Genomic DNA, 19,289 nt, shown 5'->3' with positions numbered 1-19,289 from the left:
TCTGTTTAAAATAGCAATGTATTTGCACTGAAGTGTCTATTATATTTTAGCTTTATATTGTGTTTTCAATGCACATTATAAATAAATGGGAAAATTGTTAAGAATTGTATTGGCTTATTTGTTTTTTAGCATTTAGCATTCAAGTATTTGAACAAGGTAAGACTGGTGAAATGTATGCACCTTACTACTGTGGTGTAGTCTAGTTAGCTGTAGTGGGTATACTGTGATCAACCCCAAATATTAATACCTACTGTATCCTTGTCTGTTTTAAGTGGGTATACTGAGATGGTGATGCTTTTTAAGTGGGTATACCAGAGACTTTCTAATGAGGAGACACAGCACTCAAAAAATCCTCCATAGAAATGCATGGGGCTAGTTTGTAACGCCAATATGGCCGTTGTCTACACATATCCCACCCCTTCCTTGGCAAAACGTCAACATGTGAATACATTGAGCCAATCATGTGGTGTGATGTGAATACATTGAGCCAATCATATGGTGTGTTGTGAAGACATCGTGCCAATCATGTGTTGTGAACTCGCTGCTGGAGGAAGATTGGTGTCGTGAAGCCTTGCGCATGCACATTTCTGCCGAATAGGATGCCCGATGAGTGACCAAAAAGCGTTGCAATATGGCCGTCGAGTGGAGGGACTTGCCTAAAAGGACTTTGGGTATACCGCATATAGACCTGCATATCACGTAGACAACGTGCCTCTGCCTTACTGAACAAGGGATTTTCTGTGTATGGATGTTGACCAGTTCTTGGCCCCTCAGTGTATGATGTGGCCCCTTTATGGCCCCTGTCTCAGAAAAATCCTAGAACCACCACTGCCTATTCCTAGAGAAACTCCACGCAAAGTTTCATTGTTCGGGGAACAGGCTGCCCCTACTTTGTTTATTTCCAGTTTTTCGGAGCCTGGGTTACCTACAAAGACTTTTTTTTACAGTGGGCTCACAGAATGGGCAGCCAGTGGTCATGAGGAGATGATTGCTGAATGTGACAAAAAATGTTGAAATTGCGTAAAATCGCCGTAAAATACCATGGCGAACAGCCAGGTAACATTATGTGGCGTGATAACTATTAGCTTGTGAGGTTGGCGTTAGCTAGCTAATATAATCTAATACTCCCTAACTAAGGCTAGGGCTAGCAGTTCGCTTTCAAGCTAATAGTCCAGTTCACTATGTTCAAATGTGTTTGTTCAATTTTTGTGGGGGATTAGTCAAACTATATATTTTTGGAAACTTGACAAATAAAAAAAACTTGATTCCATTTTTTCAGTCAGACTTTTACACTAATAAGCTAATTTTGGTGTTTCTTGCCTTAAAGTTCAAATGAAAGGAAATCTGAATTAAACAATACATTTCTCCTAGTCAGAGACCTTCTCCAAAAGGGAGTTATGGAGTTTCTTGAATAAACTAGATGTACCGTATACTGGTACAAAATATGACCGCCGCTGATCTGCACATTCTTAAGCAAAAATAAAATTACACTTGCCAAATTTTCTCTACATTCTACTCCATCACCTACTCTTGCAACTCATGTAAGTGAGTGTGTGCATCTTCATGCCTGTGTTTGTGTGCAGTTTATGAATGGGTGTATGGGGCGGTATGTGTGTGGGAGAGGGGTGTGTGTGTGTGTGTGGGGGGGGGGGGGGGTTGAGGGTTGTACCTGTGTGTGTGTGTGTGTGTGTGTGTATGTGTGTGTGTGGGGGGGTATTTTTGTGTGTGCTAGTGTGTCTGCATGTTACCGCGTTAGTTGGGGGAAAAAATAAACAAACCCCAAGGGATGCCTCGGTAGATAGGCCTACATCTAACTTAGTATTTTATATTTGCTTATTACACGGCTCTTCATAATGTTGCAGAATGCTCCATTCACTTGAATGGGCCTTCCCAACGTTCGGTGGTCTGATATTTCTCGATAACAGACCGTTGCTTGGTATAACAGACCGCTTAGTATAACAGACCGAAGGAAAATGGGTTTTGTGCTTCTAATTCACGTCTTTCATATCACTCCACAATTAGTCCGGTCACTTCTTGCATTGGAACTTCATTCAAAAGTGGAAGCAGACAGTTGATCAGCTGTGTTCTAAAAAATGTTTGATTCAAATTCAGCGTTGCAAACTATTTGTTTCTCAGCAAAAGCAACGATGAAACGGTAACAAATAAATATAGAGTCATATCATGTGGAGTTTATTTTTTTGTTTTGGCAAGTAGCTGTGTAATAAGTTTGATAATGTATAGAACGCCGCTCATTATCAGAAAATAAGTCCCGACAGGACAAACAGGACCCCAACGCGCCAGCGGATGTATATTCTATACATTATCCCTTACATTTTGTTCTCTTGTGTTTGGTAATGTTACAGAGATATATGTTAACCATTCCTGCTTCAGTTTAAAGGAGCATTTTACCGCTGGGAAGATGAATGTGTATTTAAATTGGGTAATTTATGTAGTAGAATTGTGGAGTCATCATTGAAGTCAGTGCCTTCTTTACCGAGAAAAAGGCAAACATTTATTTTTGAATTCTCTCCCTTTCACTGCTCTTCACTGCCCTACCAAGCCACTCCCTCAGGAAGTAGCCTAGGCCTAAGCTAAGAGTACACAGAGGGACTCATTAATGTAACATTTTGGCATTATTAAGGATTCTAAAATTAAAACGATCATTGTTTTATGTTGCATTCATCTTCATCTTGTGGCCATATATCAAAGGTCCTGTTCTTCATATGGAAGCTTTCAAAAAACGCTATTTTGTGAACGTTACCATCATTAGGCTACTTGTTTGTATCACACATTTTACATATTTCCATGTCAGATGCCCTGCGAATTGACAGCATAGGCTTGAATATCTGACATTTAGCTTAAAATTAATTGTGCAATAGTTAGTTGTTGTGCAATATTCCCTGCTCACCCGCTCCAGGGAGAAAGTGATCCCCTGAATCGGCTGATATTCTGAACACAGGCAGACAAAACAAGACAATTGCCTTTCCCCAGTCTCTTGCCTTCTGGATCCTGCTGAAATATGTATCCAGGACAGCCCTGTCCATGTGTGTTGCAAAGCTATAGTATTCTACATACTGCCGTTTCCTCAGCCGATTTCGCGAGAGGATTGACACCACCACCAGCTCGAGCTGGCCTGGGCTATTCCTACTAACTAACAGGAAGGTCTTGCTGCAGGCATCTTGTTCCTCAATCATCCTCAACTGTACCTCGCTGTATTGCGCCTCGTACAGGTAATCACAAGCATTTGATTCGCACACCAGATCTTCAAAATCCCCATTTGCCATATCAGTTTCAAAATTACCATCCGCCATTGTCGTTACTTATCAGCTTTCTCTGCAGAGCAAGAGTATAGCCTGTTAGCTTAGTTAAAAAAGATGGCGGACACTATTTCTAAATTCTGGGAGTGAGGTCACACCCCCTATAGACAATAAAAGAAAGCCCACCCCTTATGGGTGGGTTGAAAACATGCAGAACTAGAGGTATAGTGTCCAGCCTCTGCCCAAAAAATCCTCCGATGACACAAAATTATGATTTTTGCGTCATCGGAGGATTTTTTCCAGACAAAAAATACAGATATCTCTCGTCTCAGAGGGACATGAGGGAGGGAAGCACGGTCATAAATACTACCGGGTTTCTACTGATACAAAGCTTAATGCTAATCGGTGAAGTGTCCCTTTAAAGGAGAATTCCGGTGTGATATTGACCTAAAGTGTGTTGAAACATGATACCGAATGTGAAAGTATGTCTCATAGCTCATCTCGGCTTGTCCCCTGCACTCCGAAATCTGGCGCTAGTTAGCCGATGCTGTTTTCAGCATCTGTTTAGTGCTTCATTGTCATTTTCATTGGATTCTCCCATTTGCGCGTAAATCGCTCAATCGCTCAAACTTTTTTTTTGATCAGTCGTCCCCCTCACTTTTGATAAGGTAAAAAGCCTTATAGGTACGCCAAATAAATAATAACCTATAGGTTTACGCTAGGCTATGTAAAACTCCCCATTAACAGCATCACGTCACTAACCACAGCGACTGCACAATCTCGTATTCACTCTGTTGGATATCTGAAGCCAGTTTGTCTACTTAGATACTGTAAATCCTCAAATTATGGCCGGGGTCTTAAGACAAAGTACAGGCCTTTAGGTATTCGAGACAGCCCTTTATTTCTTATGTGAGTTTTATTTTGAGACATGCGTTTCTTGGAGCGGCATACTGGTAGGCCTTCAAAAACTAAACCATTTTCGGTTTAGTTTGATATTTAATTTACTTTTGGACTGTTTGATTATATTGTTAAATGTTGGGACTGATGGGCACTGAAATCTGGGGAGGTATTTGATGATCACTATTACGTATGTAGTTGAAAGAGTGTTGAGATTTCAAACAAACCATCCGCTTTCATGCGTTCATTGAACGTCCGCGGTGCTGTAATGGAAACCTTATTGCGTAGCCAAGTAGCCTATTGAGTTATTTTTAAATTATGCATGATTTACTTTTTATTAATTTTGTAGGCTGGCTTTATTTTGTTATATAGAAGTATCTAAATAACCTGTTAAAATGTACCAGAATTCAGGAAATTGCATCTAGTCCAAAAAACAATTTCTGGGGGAGGACCCCCATACCCCCCACTGAAATCTCCCACCCACTTTCAGAATGCCTCCGATGCCCATGGTCCTACTAATAGGCTAGATCCCTTTGATACCAATGTTAATTAAGTGTGCTTGCTGAAAGTCTCTGCATTTAACCCAATCGGTGAATTAGTGAAACACAAACAGCACACAGTGAACACACAGTGAGGTGAAGCACACACTAATCCCGGCGCAGTGAGGTATTCAAATAAAATTTTTCATTTTTGTTAAATATCATGATGGGAGAGTATTATTAAAAATGTTACAAGTATGCAAATTCATATGTTTACGGGCAATTAGGTTTTACTGTGTTGTTTTGTTGTAAAGACATGCAAGGCATTCTGGGCCATGTAATGAGTGGTGGTTGGCAGCACTCCATAAGTATTAATATGAATAGGTGTTTCTGTAAACCTAGGGACAATAAACAGCTATCTCTGTTACAAAAACGAGCTGGTAATCGCTCATTGAAGAGGGAACTATGATAAAAAGATTGTTTTCCTAAAAGCATGGAGTTGACGAAAGAATACATACAGTCGGCAACTAGTCATAATCGTGGTTACCGCCCCCAGTTGCCGTGGTTACCGTGGCTGAAAAGCCCCTGAGGGGGAAAACATTCATTTCGATTGCATGTAATCTAATGGAGGTGTACCGGCTTGAGTACAGAAAGCACCTATAAAAATATTAAATCTTTTAGCAAACATCACTAAACGGCACAAACACGTTTCAACTGAGAGTTATCTGTGTGTCAAGGAGGCTAAGGGTAACATTAAGTTCCCTCATTTTGCTAATTCCAGTTAAACGGCCAGAACTGTCTCGAGTGTACTCATTGTAGAACTGCTTTTAATGGCCGGACTGTGTAGCTCGGTTTAGCAAGCTAACCCTTTTGTCTTAACATCACATACTCGTAAGTTGCATCTGAATTTATTCTCACATGAATGCACATTCCCTACAATGGCCGTGGGAATAGTTTTAACAAGTAATGTGTACCAGTATGTTACACTGACGATATAAAGTTAGCCAGTTAGCAACCTAATGATGCTACCATTGAGTAGCTTCCAGAGAAATTTGTCGTCAACATTGGGCAATCGAGGGTGAATTAAGTTGTTAGCATACACTGGGCAGTTAAGTAAACACAATTCCTTCAAATTATTGTGTTCAGAAACAAGCAGAACTCCACCTGAATGTAAAACGAATGTATAAAGTCTAACTGTTAGCGAGTTCGCCCATTGACTTCCATTGTGTAATGTTAGCATGCTTTCCCCCTCGTGGGGGGCGGTAACCTTTCCGAACGTCTTAACCGACTGTATGTATAAGCAGGAAATGTCACGTTAATGTTAAATACATCTGAACGCTAGGTGGCATCGCTGTATTACATTTCACTAAATAGGCCTACGGTGTGAGCTTCACAAGTAAGGAAGGTGCCAATATTATGTAATTTATCATGGGAAATTATTGGAAATGTTATTTCTTGTTTATTCTAATTGCAAACCACACACATCCATTCGTAACCACACGTACACTTTTAACCCTTAAAGGTGTAGGTTTTTGAACATTCAAGTTCCGCAACAATTGAAAATTCTATGTTGAATTCAATGAACCCAGATATTCTTTAGAACGTTAATTTCCCAACATTCCCGTCACACCGGTGTGATGGTACTCCTTTAAGGGTTAATAGCCTACCTTGAAAAGACTCTCATTTTGTTTATTTGATGTTGCCTAGCAACGCAGCTTTCAGAGCAAAGATTCTAGAACAGAGCTTCAGAGAGACACGTTTTGAGTTCGTGGCCAAGTAGCCTACCTAAAATATCGGTTTCCATATGTATGTGCTGGATGGTGTGCGTCCTTTATGAAAGTAAGTGTTTTATAGAGGTACAGACATAATGAGTCATGTTGTAGTGGTCAACATAAATGTGCCCCTTCTGTTCTTAGAATGCTAAGCGGAGAAGCATGCTAAGCAGAGATTTAGTATCATTAATTTCTTGTGTGGCTAATTGGGATTTATGTTGTTTAGCGTAATGGCATGGTCATTACAGTGCATGAAAATGCACTGTACTGTTCTTCCTAGGCTTCTTCTTATTACAGTGCATGAAAATGCACTGTACTGTTCTTCCAACAACATCAACAACTTCTTATTATTATTCCGCTTACCACTTTTTCCGTACGCAATTTCTCTTGAACAGTTTAACTTAGAAACTTCGTTCAAACTTTGTAACGTAGGTCTTCAAACGGACCAAGCTGCTATGTCTTTTCAACTTTTCAACTTTTATACTTTTTAAACTATTAAAGAAAAACTTTTTAAAAATCCCCATAGACTTAACATTGCCGATTGTGACATCATAATACGGCCGTTAAGCAATTAGAATCCTATGGCAGGTGTTCAGGCCACCTGGATCAACTGCCAGGCTTTAAGCATACAAACTGGCCTTATTAAGACTACACATCCTGTTCAACTGCTTTTAAACTTTTAAACTATCTACATTCAGCTTTTAAACAGTCTACTTTTAAACTATCAACTTTTATTAAGCTATGCAACCACCATGTCTATCCTAGCATCACCGTAGTAACCATCTCTGTATTATCTGTTTTAACTATACATGTTCACAACTTAAGCATTTTCATGCACTGGTAATTCCTTGGTATTGCATTTCTAGTTCTTCTTCTTCTTCTAACGCATTTAATGCAGCTTCAACCGTTTAACGTAGAAACTTCATTCAAACTATGTTACGTAGGTCTTACTTAGGACAAGAGTGCTATGTATTTTTCAGCTTTGTAACTTTTTTACTTTTTAAACTATTAATTAATTATCAACTGCCAGTCTCAGGCTTTAAGCATACAAACTGGCCCTATTAAGACTACACATCCTGTTCAACTGCTTCCTCTGCCAAAAACTGTTTCAAAATAAAAGTCCTCACTACAATATTTCACTGTTAAAAAATTTAACCCTTTAAACTACTGAACTTTTTAACTGTTCAGCTGTTGTAACTGTTACTTGTCATCAACTATGACTCCTACCCACTGTAGCTAGTTAGCATGTTAGCATTGCTAACATTGTTAGCGTTTTTAGCAAAACTGTTAAAAATGATTAGCTAAGTTAGCTAAGTAACATGGTTAGCATAGTTAGCATGTTGACATAGTTAGCATGCTAGTTAGCATAGTTAACATAACTGCTAAAAATGATTAGCTAGGTTAGCTAAGTCACATGGTTAGCATAGTTAGCATGTTAGTTAGCATAGTTAGCATAACTACTAAAAATGATTACCTAGGTTAGCTAAGTCACATGGTTAGCATAGTTAGCATGCTAGTTAGCATAGTTAGCATAACTACTAAAAATTATAAGCTAAGTTAGCTAAGTCGCGTGGTTAGCATAGTTAGCATGTTAGTTAACATTGTTAACATAGTTATCATTTTTGACAAAACTATTAGTAAACATTAGCTAAGTTAACTAAGTGACATGGTTAGCATAGTTAGCATGTTAGTTAGCATAGTTAGCAATACTGCTAAAAATGATTAGCTAGGTTAGCTAAGTCACATGGTTAGCATAGTTAGCATGTTAACATTGTTAGCATGCTAGTTAGCATAGTAACATGGTTAACATTATTATCTTTGTTAACATAGTTAGCATAACTGCTAGCAAACATTAGAGCAATTCTTATCGTCAACTATCTACCTAAATAATTTAACCATTTAAAGTATCCACCTATTTAACTGTTCAGTCATTCCAACTATATTAAACCTCATCTACTTAGCAACCAATATAGTTTGTTTTTACACTGTATGATATTGTACATCATATTTTTGCATTTTCATGCACTGTATTTCCTTCAGGAAATGCTTTTCTAGTTTGATATGAGATGCTTGCACTCGTAACTTCGTCACGTGTAACTTTAGGACTGCTATTTTTTTTTACTAACAGTAATTCACGAAGCACTTTAGCCTTAAAAGTAGCACCTAAGTCTGTGACGGCTTAAAAGAAGTGGCGAGGACTCCTAACGCGATGTTTTGAAATGCGCCTACTATTGTCTACAGGAGCTTCCAATCGTGAGGGAACTTGCATTGTAGGCATAACTAAGGGATGCAATAACACCACCAAAGACCAAAACTAGCCTACTCATTGTCAACATGTACATTAAATGTAACGTTTCATGTGAATCAAATTAAAATGTTTTCTTTGCAAACGTAGGCATAGGCATATGGTGACAGATTCATTTAATAATGCTGTTGTGTGAATCACGGTAAGCGCAAATGAAGTGGCCACTTCTTAATGGGACCCACTGTATGGAAGTGGGCTAAGTACAATAGAGATGTTTCAAATAAGATAAGGTTAATCAGAATTCTACGATATGCCCGCTTGACAACGGCAGAGATAGAACTGGCCTTTGGCCATAGCAACCATCCATTTAGAACGACTGGCCTTCACAGCAACCAAAGATTTGAGCTGTGTTGCAATGTGAGGCAAAGTATAGAAAGGTGATGAAATATACAGAGACAGGTCAAGAAATATAGTGCAATGTAGACAGTTCTGCCCTACAAAGGCTAAGAGCAGTATCTGCACTTTTTCAAAAAAACAAATAAGAAGTACATGATCTGCTCTTCAATCTGTTAAAATTTCATATGGCTACCTAATACATTTCTTAGCTAAATTTACATTTTTAGTTTGCAGTTTGTATAGAAAAGTAGAGTGAAACCAAGGCAAAGTGCAGTATCTGCCCTTACTGCCTTGATTTCACTTGCCATTACTGCATTCTGCCTTTGTTTCACTTGCCCTTACTCTAATAGGGTTTGTGTGTGTGTGTGTGTGTGTGTGTGTGTGTGTGTGCAGGGACAGACTGGGACTAAAAAAAGGCCCTGGACTTTCTTCTAAAAAGGCACACTACCATTCACACTCACACACACATTAGGTGTCTATCATGATACAGTCTCACAATATTAAATGCCAGTGAAAGTATCATATTCAAAATAGTCAGTCAGATTTTACAAAAAGTAATTAACATGTACTTTGACAAATATAAGCAGCAGTGTGCAAAGGTGTCAAAGGTTAGGTTTTGGTGTGCAGCAATGCAATATTGCTTGACATGAAAGTCTACAAGAATACCCGATTGATTTTGTTCCATTTTTACATAAATGTTTATAAATGACAGAGTTGCCATTGTTAAGGCATCAAGCAGCATATCTTCACTAAAATTGTAGTAAGTACCTCCTCAATTAATTTTAAAACTGAGAGATTATGATCACTTGCTACACTTACTGCAAAATGTTATTGTATGGCCATGTAAGTATAAGCAGTAATGCAAAGGCAAAGCGCAGTATAGCCTATAAAACTACCATATTTTGCCTAAATGTCAAAAAACAAAATGTTTAATATTCACCTCACTTTGATCTATCTAATGATACCCCTTGTTGTTGAATATAATTTGATGCTTATACTTGGTGTAAGAAAAACACAAAAAGCTGTTTTTCTCAGTTTGGCATTTTTGCAGATACTGCTCTTAGCCTTTGTAGGGCAGAGTAGTATACAGTTGATTTACAGACGGTGGTTTAGAGTAATATGAAGTATTCCTTTATTCTGAGATACATCTGAGATAGGCTAGATCAATAGGCTCTCATAACAACCCCAGGCTCACAAAACAATCCGAAACAGACATAAGGTCTTTATACAGCAAATCCATATAGATTATTTGTCAAATAAACCAGTAAAACATAATTTGTCGGATGGAATATATAACATTCACACTCATAGCTCATATTTTTTAAAATAAATCAGTGAAAAAGTATCCTGACAAACAAGCAGCTTTTTAATGCCTTGGTCATATTTCATAATTTCAATTCCTCTGTAGGTTACCTGATAGCCCAGTTTGAGAGACGCAAGACGTGTGACATTATTTATTTTTGCAGCCAATTACTGCTGTCATTTTATTTTATTGATTTGATCTCAGTTAGAGAAGCTAAATTCGAAGGCAGACCAAAGGTAAAATCCAACAAACCGCATTCAACCCGCAAGCCAATAGTTGAATAGCCCTCTCCTAGAGCTTTTGAGATATTGCCACTGCTCCAACACTGAAAGGCACTGTTACAATGTCTGGATCAAGCCAGGTTCAGCATAGCGTATGCCACTGTCTGCTCACGTTGGTGACCGGACCAGGGCATTGCATGGAATCATTGCCTCAATATCAACACATCAGGATGTAGGCTATGAATCTGATTGAATTTAGTATTGGCCATCCCCAAAATGCACCAGAATACAGGAAATCACATCAAACAAATTAAAAAAATTCTGGGGGAGGACCCCCAAACCCCCCTTCCACATATGCGACAATTAGTGGGGAGCCCTTAATACATGTGGGCCCAGGGGCCCAAAAGTTCATAATCCGTCCATGCCTGGTCCCTACACCTGAGAACCACTGATGTATGTTTTTTTTTACTGTACGGTATAATGCTGAATGAGCCAAACAAAAATTTCCGCAGCAAAATTTTGGTTGGCCCCACCAAATCTCACTCCAAGGTTTTTTGAAAAGTTGGCAGCTCTGCTGAACATGGGCCGCCTCAATCTTCAGCTTAAAATGATGCATAGTGTTATCGGGGAGTCTCGGTGCACCATGGTGAAAGGTGGGATGGATATTAAGTAAGCTCCATCCACAAACAAGAGCTCTTTTCAGCGAGGTAGATGAACTTATTCATCTGTGTCTTTGCGTGCCTGTTTCAGTGGCCTCCCCTATAGGGATCACGTTTTAATGCAGTTTAGGAAAACAGTGCTTTCATTCCACGCCTAACTGTAACAAGTTCAACTGATGTTACTCTGCCGGATTTTTGTGTTGGCATGTAAATATCCAGTGCAAAACTAACATGGGCAGAATGATTGATGCTGGACTTGAACCAAAGATCCTTAGATCAAAGCTCGCTCCTCTTACCACTGTGCTACAGCACATCTTGTAGGCCTACTGTAACTGTTCCACAGTTACAAAACGGTTCTACACTTATACAAATCATATTCTCGAAGACAAAACTCTATTACACATGTGAATATCTTTTCACGGGCACACAATCTTTATGGCATTGTTCTGATTCCATACAATTGTTTTTGCTGTAATGTACTTTTATGTATACATGTGACATGCATGTGACTTGGGAAGTCGTGGTGCCCTTTCCGAAAGCCATGGTGTAATTCAAACCCTGGTTAAGAGCATTGAACTAGTTCTAAGCTTTTTTATGCCATTGCATGTAACCTGGTTAACATCTGCACTGGAGTTCAGTATAAAAGGCCAAATAGATACTACACTGATTCATGTTAAAGGTGTCAGGAGGGAATAACAAGGTAGCAGAGGTTTTCCACCGCAAAAACACTGGGGAGAACATCTAGGCTTTACTGTGAGACAAGCAAGAGCATATTGCATCCAGAACTATACTTAATTGTGAACCGGTTTGCAGGCTGTTATACGGTGAATGAACATCAAATGTTGCCTTCATCGACTTTGGCAATAATTTGTCTTTGTTGTAGTCAATCCAGCGGTTTTCAAATTCCAAATGTCTCATTCAATAAAAAATGTCCAGATGCACATTTTGGCATTAGTTTGCTCAATATGATCCACCGCATAGTGCAATTATTGATATGAGTGTTTTACTAGCTCGCAGTGCTGAGTGGATGCGTTTGGGTTATTGAGCCGGAGCACTGGCCCTGTCGGGGGCCAGGGAAGTAGGAATGCTTGCAGACCAGCAAGCCCAGCGAGACCTGTCTGGCCATCCCACTGCCTGTCAGTATGGTCAAAAAAGCCTGCCTCCGCTCACAATGAAAGGCTCCATGAGATTAAACCTTCCCAGGCCAGGCCTGAGAAAGAACACAACATACTTTCCTATTGCTCACACACACACACACACACACACATGCACACACAAACACACGCACCATAGGAAATAATAGCTTGAAAAGAAAGGTACAAAGAACATGGCATGTCTTTATCATGAACAAAAGCAAGGGTGACTGTGATCTGACAGGGTTAGCTGAATTCATTTCTTGCTCAGTTGGTGGTGAGAGACTCCTGGCATCCAGTAATGAAAAGCCATGATAACATCTTTCATTTCCACTATTTTTTTTTGGGGGGGGGGGGGGCGGGGGGGTGCAAATGGCCAGCTGAACTTCCTTGGCTGTTATTATTTTCTGTGGTTTGTGAGAGGCAGCTGTGCTGAATCAGTCTTAATGCTGATTCACACTCAGGAATTTCACCTTGTCCCTGCTTCTCTTCAACGTTGTCAAAGGTACCCAACATCATAATGTCTGGAACAGAGTTATTTTACACTGCCGCCCCAGCAGCTGAGACAGCTGAAAAAGGCTCTATCGTGCACACAGACGCTTGCTTAGAATAACCCAATCACGTTCAGGAGATATTTCTGTCCTTACAACAACACAGGCCTTCCTGGCGATCGTCAGCTTTTCTTATGAGCTAAAGCTGCTTTCGGGAATCTGTAATTCAGATCATTCACATCCTAATATGTGGGGAAACATGATACAAGGTGGGGGGAGGGGGGGTATAACACAATTGCTTGTTTGAATTCAAATTAGCTGCTCTCTGTCTCTTTGTAATCTTTTTTTTTTTTTTTTTGAAATCGGACCCTCAACCATGACACCCAATTCACAACAAAGTGAGGGAAATTCATGGGCAACCTTTGTGAAGTGCCGACACCAGTTAGGGTTACACAGTTACAGCTGGAGAGGCAAGGAAGCAGAGGGATTGGAGGAGCGAGCGTATTACCAGAGCCTGGGGTCCCCCCCCCCCCATCCAAACCCCTGCCCGTCCACCATGTGTTTAGTAGTGGGCGATGAAAGGATAATTCCCCCCTTGCCCTTTAAGCAAAGCATTGTCACAGGGTTCAACGGGCTAGCGACAGACGAGCTGAGAGCACTGCAGGGCCCCGGCGCTCCTCTCCTCCCCTCTCCTCCCTACTCACTCACTCACTCCTCTCCCCTCCTTTCTCTCCTCTCTCCTCTCTTCTGTCCTCTCCTCTCCGGCTCAGGGGCTTTGTCAAGGCCAGAGCCCCTGTCATATGAAACAGACACCTAATAGGTAAGCCTTTGTGTCGACCTCCTGACAGCCGTTGACCCGCCCAGCCCCCGAAGCGCATCCCTGCGCGGCCCGGGGAAGACAAACTGTGAAAGGGAAGCCACAAAGGGCCCCAGAGAACTGATAGTGCCGCACCGCCAAGGGCTCTGGTCTGTGTCTGAAACACCCCTGGACTGAAGGCTTCTCCCAAACAAAAGCTGGAGAATCATATCAAAGCAGAGTCAGAAAGAGAGAGAAAGAAAGCGAGAGAGAGAGAGAGAGAGGAAGAGAGAGAGAGGAAGAGAGAGACTACTCTGATTCCTTGATTATTACTATTCTTTCCTTCCTCCCTTTCCCTTCTTTCATATACAAAGAACTCCCTCAACACGTATGCTTTGGGAGTACAGCATAATTTTATGGTCACGCCAATAAAGCATCTTTTGAATTTGAATTAGAATTTAAGTGTCTGCAAGGTCAAACTTTTTGCTCTGTGGTGTGCATAGGGCACACGTGAATATGCGATTCATGAACAAAAGGTAATAAGCACACCCGCCAGCCGTGTTTTATGTTATTCAGGGGGATTTTGAGGAGACGATTTCTCTTTTGGGGAGTTTTTGTTGCGCTTTTTTTTTGTGCTCCTGTCAGGCATCAGAAGTCCCTGTATCAGGTTCCTTTTTAACCCTCCTCCAAATTGATGTTTTCCTTTTCAATTCTACGCAAGGTCACAGACAAGGTTTGGACACCAAATCCCAGATGAAGTCTGTCTCCCCTCTGCAAATGCAATAACTGCTAAAAATAACTTTATGAATGGGTCGTATGCTATTACAATTTGCTCACCTACGCACTGCTACCACGACATAAAACAGAGCCCATTTCAAAGGGAACTCAAGCAATAACCAGGCCCTCACCTGCAAAGCAATGAGGATGTTGGCTAGAGCTTGCCCGTAAGTATCATGGCAGTGCACTGCCAAGGCACTGGAGGGTACCTCCTTCATGACGCTCTGTAGCACCTTGGCCATTGATTTGGGGGTGCCCACGCCAATAGTGTCACCCAGAGAAACCTCATAACAGCCGAGATCGTACAACATCTTTGCTACCTGAGTCAACATAGAAAAGAAAAATAAACATTTGTGGACAGTTTTGTTATATTGACATAATGCCAAACTTGTTAATTTCAACACTGATTGACACTGACAATGTGTGTGTGGATGGGACTAAAGAAGCCTGTTCGTCAACATTATGAATTTTAGAGAAACAGAAGAACGCGGATGGAAGCGGCTCACCTCAGTTACTTTAGCTGGTTCAACATCTCCCTCATAGGGACAACCGAGAGCACATGAGACATACCTGAAGAGAGAGAGAGGAGAGAAATATTTTGGCTCTGCGATGAACACTTATGTGGTTAGTATGATGACAGAAGTGTTAATGGTAACAAAAGACCTTTTAAAGGTAGCTAAAATGGTGCCTTTATACCCACTTAGGATGAGCCAACCCTCTTTTGTAAAAGGAAAAAATAAATAGTTCTAGCAGGGCAGAGAGGACACTGTAAAACATTTGCAGTTGGGGAACATAACATTTGGTCGGTGTTGTTCATGTTGCTAAGTAGAGGCCACAATGTTGACCGTGGGAATGAGAAATGAGTCCAGGAAAAAAGAGAAGAAGTAAAACTATATGTGCTTTCCATATGTGTAGGAAACGTTTACTGCTTGACCAGCAGACAAACAAGTGAAAAGCTGAAAATGTTTCTCCTGGGCTCCTGGTTGTTAGACGATACATCAGCTAGCTACCGGAATTTCCATGGAGTCTTGCTACACTCTGGAAGTGGGAGGGGGGTGGTTTGGTGGGGAGGGGGGGGGGGGGGGTTACTGCTTCTCAGGCATCTTGAACAGTGGGCACTCATTCCCGTTTGCCAAAAGGAGAATATCAAAACTGAAGTGTGGCCTTGGGAAAACAACAAAAAAAGCTCTTTCTTTTTTAAGATTAAAGACTGCTGCCACACAGGTTGACAAGCCATATTTGCTTGGACACATCTGGACTTGTAGTTGTAACTGATACAAAGCTCTAGATTCTGAGACTGCAGGCATCTGGAACTTGACTTATTTCTCCATTAACAAATTAAATAATTTCACACAGTTTGGGTGCCGGATACACCCCCGTCCCTCTTAAAAAAGCCTAAATGAAGTTCTGCTTCATGTATACATGATACATTATGAGAATTAGATTTGATGACATCTCCTGAGGTGAACATTTACAGAAGCTTTTTTTTTTTAAACAGAGACTGAAACATGGTTAAATACTCTAAGGGTACTACCAAGTGTATACATGGGGAGCTACATAAATACATACACAATTAAACATAGCCAACTCCCCACAAACAGTAGCCCAGTGCACAGAATCTGTCAAGCCAAAATGACTCAGTTGGGGGTCAAACTCACCCCCGCACTGGTATGTCTGCCTGCTTGGCGGACGAGATGACCTCTTTAAACCTCAGCATGCTTTCTTCGATGGAGCAGTTGATGTTCTTCTTACTGAACGTCTCCGAGGCCGACCCGAAAACAGCTACTTCAGAAGCCCCCGCCTCAACCTTTCAGATGTGGAGGCCGTTGGAACATGGATATAAATCAGTCAAACTAAACATTTACTGATCGGGGCAAGGCCCTCCTTGGGATGTAAACACCGCCATTCAGCCAAAGGTTAATGGAGGAAGACTCATCTCAAGTCAGGTCATATGCTGTACATGGTGATAAACATTTAAACAAGTCATCAACAATTGTTAATAACTCCAAAAAAAGAATGTTGTGGCATAAATAATAAACATTTTTGCTCACAGCAGCCTGGTAGCCATGTAGGTTAGGTGTTAAAACTGGATATTTGACATGAGGTGACTTGGTTATTCCTTTAAGCACATCAACATGGTCAGCCATCTACAACACAGACAAAGTACTGTATAAGGGTTAATGTATTCAGCAGAAAGTTTAAAGTATTTTGAACACAACTAATTTAATTAGTATGGCACAAAGGACATTATATATGTCTACTCAGTTATAACTTGAACATTTAGGATTAACAGCAAGTTGCTGAAAACTGCAGATTCAAAATATGTCGCAGAGCTATAGTGAAAACATCTGCGCGTTTGATGCATAACTCCAATGCCCATGGTGCAGGTTGTGTTCGGCAATCTCGCGGAGAACAATGAATGAGCGCATCGTAAATCACTCTGCGCACTCACTGCCCGCACACAAAGACGAGCTATTACCTGTGGTACCCACTTTGAGGACACAAAGCTGGTGGCTTCAATCACGGGCAGGCCCGTCTCAGAGAGCATGTTTATCAGCTGGATTTTGACCCCTGTCGAAACCATTTCCTGTAAAGACAATGACACTGAGCTGGCTTTGAGGATCCAGTTTAGCCGGAGGATCAGAGGTGCCCCGCATCTGTGCAATTCAGCCGCTTTGCGTTTGCAATTGGAATAATTTACAGCATTCAGCTGCTGCATTTATACCTCAAAAGAAGGATTTCTCCAAGTCGCAGCGTGCTGTTATTCAAAAACCTTAACACTGTCATCATGTCCATCTTGAGAGTTACAGCATTACATGGTTGTGGGAATGATAAAGATATAACTTACTCCTAGGCTACTAAACTTATAACATATGAGCCATCTGGTGGGACCATGTCGTGTTTCCTATATATTTCAAGGTCGGTTTGTGTTCATTTCGTAGATATAGTATTTGAAGGAAAAATATGAACCATATGTTTTCAGTAATCATTGAGAAAGATCCATTTTGTCCTATTTCCATGAACCAGCCTACACGAATTGCTCTACAAACCATTCTCTGTCTTTTCCTTAGGGAATAAAGACTCCTTTCTTCAAACCTTGTGTGGTATACGTAACATGGCTGGTACAGTGGATTTTTCAGATATTATTAATTATTTTTTCAATTATATTTTTTTAAAAAGCGCACAATCTGAAACACTATTTATAATTAAAATAAGTTTGAGGATATTAGATACCTTTTCATTTTGCAGTCCATCTCTTGGTCCAACCTCAACAATTTTGACCGTTTTGGGAAATTCACAAATGGCACCAAACTGCAAACGACAGAGATTGCACACAATGAACAAAATAACAGGGTAACGAATGTGTTAACTTTGAATTGAAACATTTCATTTCATGGAGAATCTAACAGTCTGTGAAGGATGCATAGCCTACTGTATGCAAAGTTTCCTGTCAAATGATGCATTTTACCGTGTGTGAGTTGTAAGTCAGGAGACTTTCGACATTAGATCGGTTGCCAGGTCATTCATAATTTGCCATGTGTCTGGAACACATATTTCTCCCTTTCAACAGTAACACTTTGTTCAGCTTTGAGCTTTGGAGGTTAGGGTTAGGCAGGAAGCTTCACATGCCTGTTAGTACACTTGGACAGAAAAAACAGGACCTTAAGAGAGAATGAAGTGCCCTGGTGAGATGCTATCTAACGTTAATGTTGCATCTGTTCTAATTCTACTAAATCAAACCGGGGGTAAGAAAGGGAGTTAACGGGGCGTTCACTTCATCCCAGTCGAATGACAGCGGAAAGAGCTTATAGCTTGTGCGGGTGGAAGAGGGGGCCTTACTCTAACTCCAGTATATCAACAGGGTGCATCGTCTGAAAGCCATGTCTGATTCATCAGCGATAACTCATCCATAATTTACGTCCTGGTAATGTCATGCTCGCCTTATTTTAAGTAGCTGCATCACACCGAAAAAGCCTGCCGTTTCCTTCTCCTTACCACGGCATCGAAGCTTTTCCATCCGCAAATAACTGACAGTGTAAACAGCAGGCAATAGACCCAGTCTCATGCGTAATGATGTATTCCGCCCCCACACCTCTTTCCTCTGAGTCACATGTGTGGTGCATGTGCGGTAGCATGCAAGAGTTCCCCAACCTTCTCCTCTTGTAGCCAGCGGACCAGCCAAGGGTAATCCTGCGCGAGTGTTTCATAGCTCAGACAGTGCTTCACCGCGGAGGGGATGTTACCCATCGGAGAGACTCCCGACAGGTTCTTCTTGATGCGCTGGAGAGAGACCCCTCAATGCCACGGGGACACCTGTGGTGGTGGTGTTTTCTCGGCGCCTTCACATGCGGTATTGAACGTCCCCGCTGTGAGCTCGGTTACGGTTTGAAGAAGCGACGAGAGTCGCAGTCAGGCCTCGCTGGCAAAGGAAATCACATCAGCGAAAAGAGTGACTCAGCGGTTACCATAGCAGCAGCATCAGAGAGAGAGAAGGGGAGAGGGGGGTTTGTGGGGGAGGGAAGTGTCAGCAGCATGTCATTGGGGAGCTGTGTGCACTTCTGGATAAGATTGACACAGTTATAAACGACTTTCCGATCTATGAGATCCTAGCGGGGATGTTTGAGCTCTATGGGGACTCGGCACCAGGGCGAAACAAAAAAAGACTACCCTGCCCAGCTCACCTAGCTCTCTCTCTTTCGCAGCGGAAATAGAAGGGGTTGAGGGAAACATGCCTTGATTGATCTCCTGTGACTGAAACAGCTGAAGGTTTTCCATTGCCAGGCTTGCCACTGTTGCCAATGTCAACTGTGCAGTGTAATAGAATCCCTCTGTGAGGCTGGGGCACAATTTACTGGTGAAAGA

The 19,289-nt window shown here is 41.2% G+C and overlaps 1 protein-coding gene across 4 annotated transcripts in view; it reads right to left on the bottom strand.

Moving 5' to 3' along the window:
- Positions 1 to 18,871, bottom strand: part of hmgcll1 (3-hydroxymethyl-3-methylglutaryl-CoA lyase-like 1) — a 30,311-nt gene extending 11,440 nt beyond the window's left edge. For 3 of the 4 annotated variants that reach the window (XM_042065091.1, XM_042065090.1, XM_042065093.1), the window contains exons 1-7: positions 18,579 to 18,871; positions 17,661 to 17,738; positions 16,906 to 17,013; positions 16,478 to 16,573; positions 16,085 to 16,233; positions 14,933 to 14,996; positions 14,558 to 14,746 (exon numbers count right to left, since the gene is read on the bottom strand). In XM_042065091.1, coding sequence (XP_041921025.1) covers positions 14,558 to 14,746; positions 14,933 to 14,996; positions 16,085 to 16,233; positions 16,478 to 16,573; positions 16,906 to 17,013; positions 17,661 to 17,738; positions 18,579 to 18,674 — 780 coding nt within the window. In that variant the 5' untranslated portion in view covers positions 18,675 to 18,871. The remainder of the gene's footprint in view (positions 1 to 14,557; positions 14,747 to 14,932; positions 14,997 to 16,084; positions 16,234 to 16,477; positions 16,574 to 16,905; positions 17,014 to 17,660; positions 17,739 to 18,578) is intronic. The other variant, XM_042065092.1, reaches the window with a different exon arrangement.
- Between the last annotated feature and the right edge of the window lie 418 nt (positions 18,872 to 19,289).

This window comes from Alosa sapidissima, chromosome 16 (assembly GCF_018492685.1).
Source record: "Alosa sapidissima isolate fAloSap1 chromosome 16, fAloSap1.pri, whole genome shotgun sequence".
Lineage (NCBI taxonomy): Eukaryota > Metazoa > Chordata > Actinopteri > Clupeiformes > Clupeidae > Alosa > Alosa sapidissima.
The sequence above is the reverse complement of the archived record's forward strand: the minus strand, read 5'-3'. Positions and strand labels throughout refer to the sequence as shown.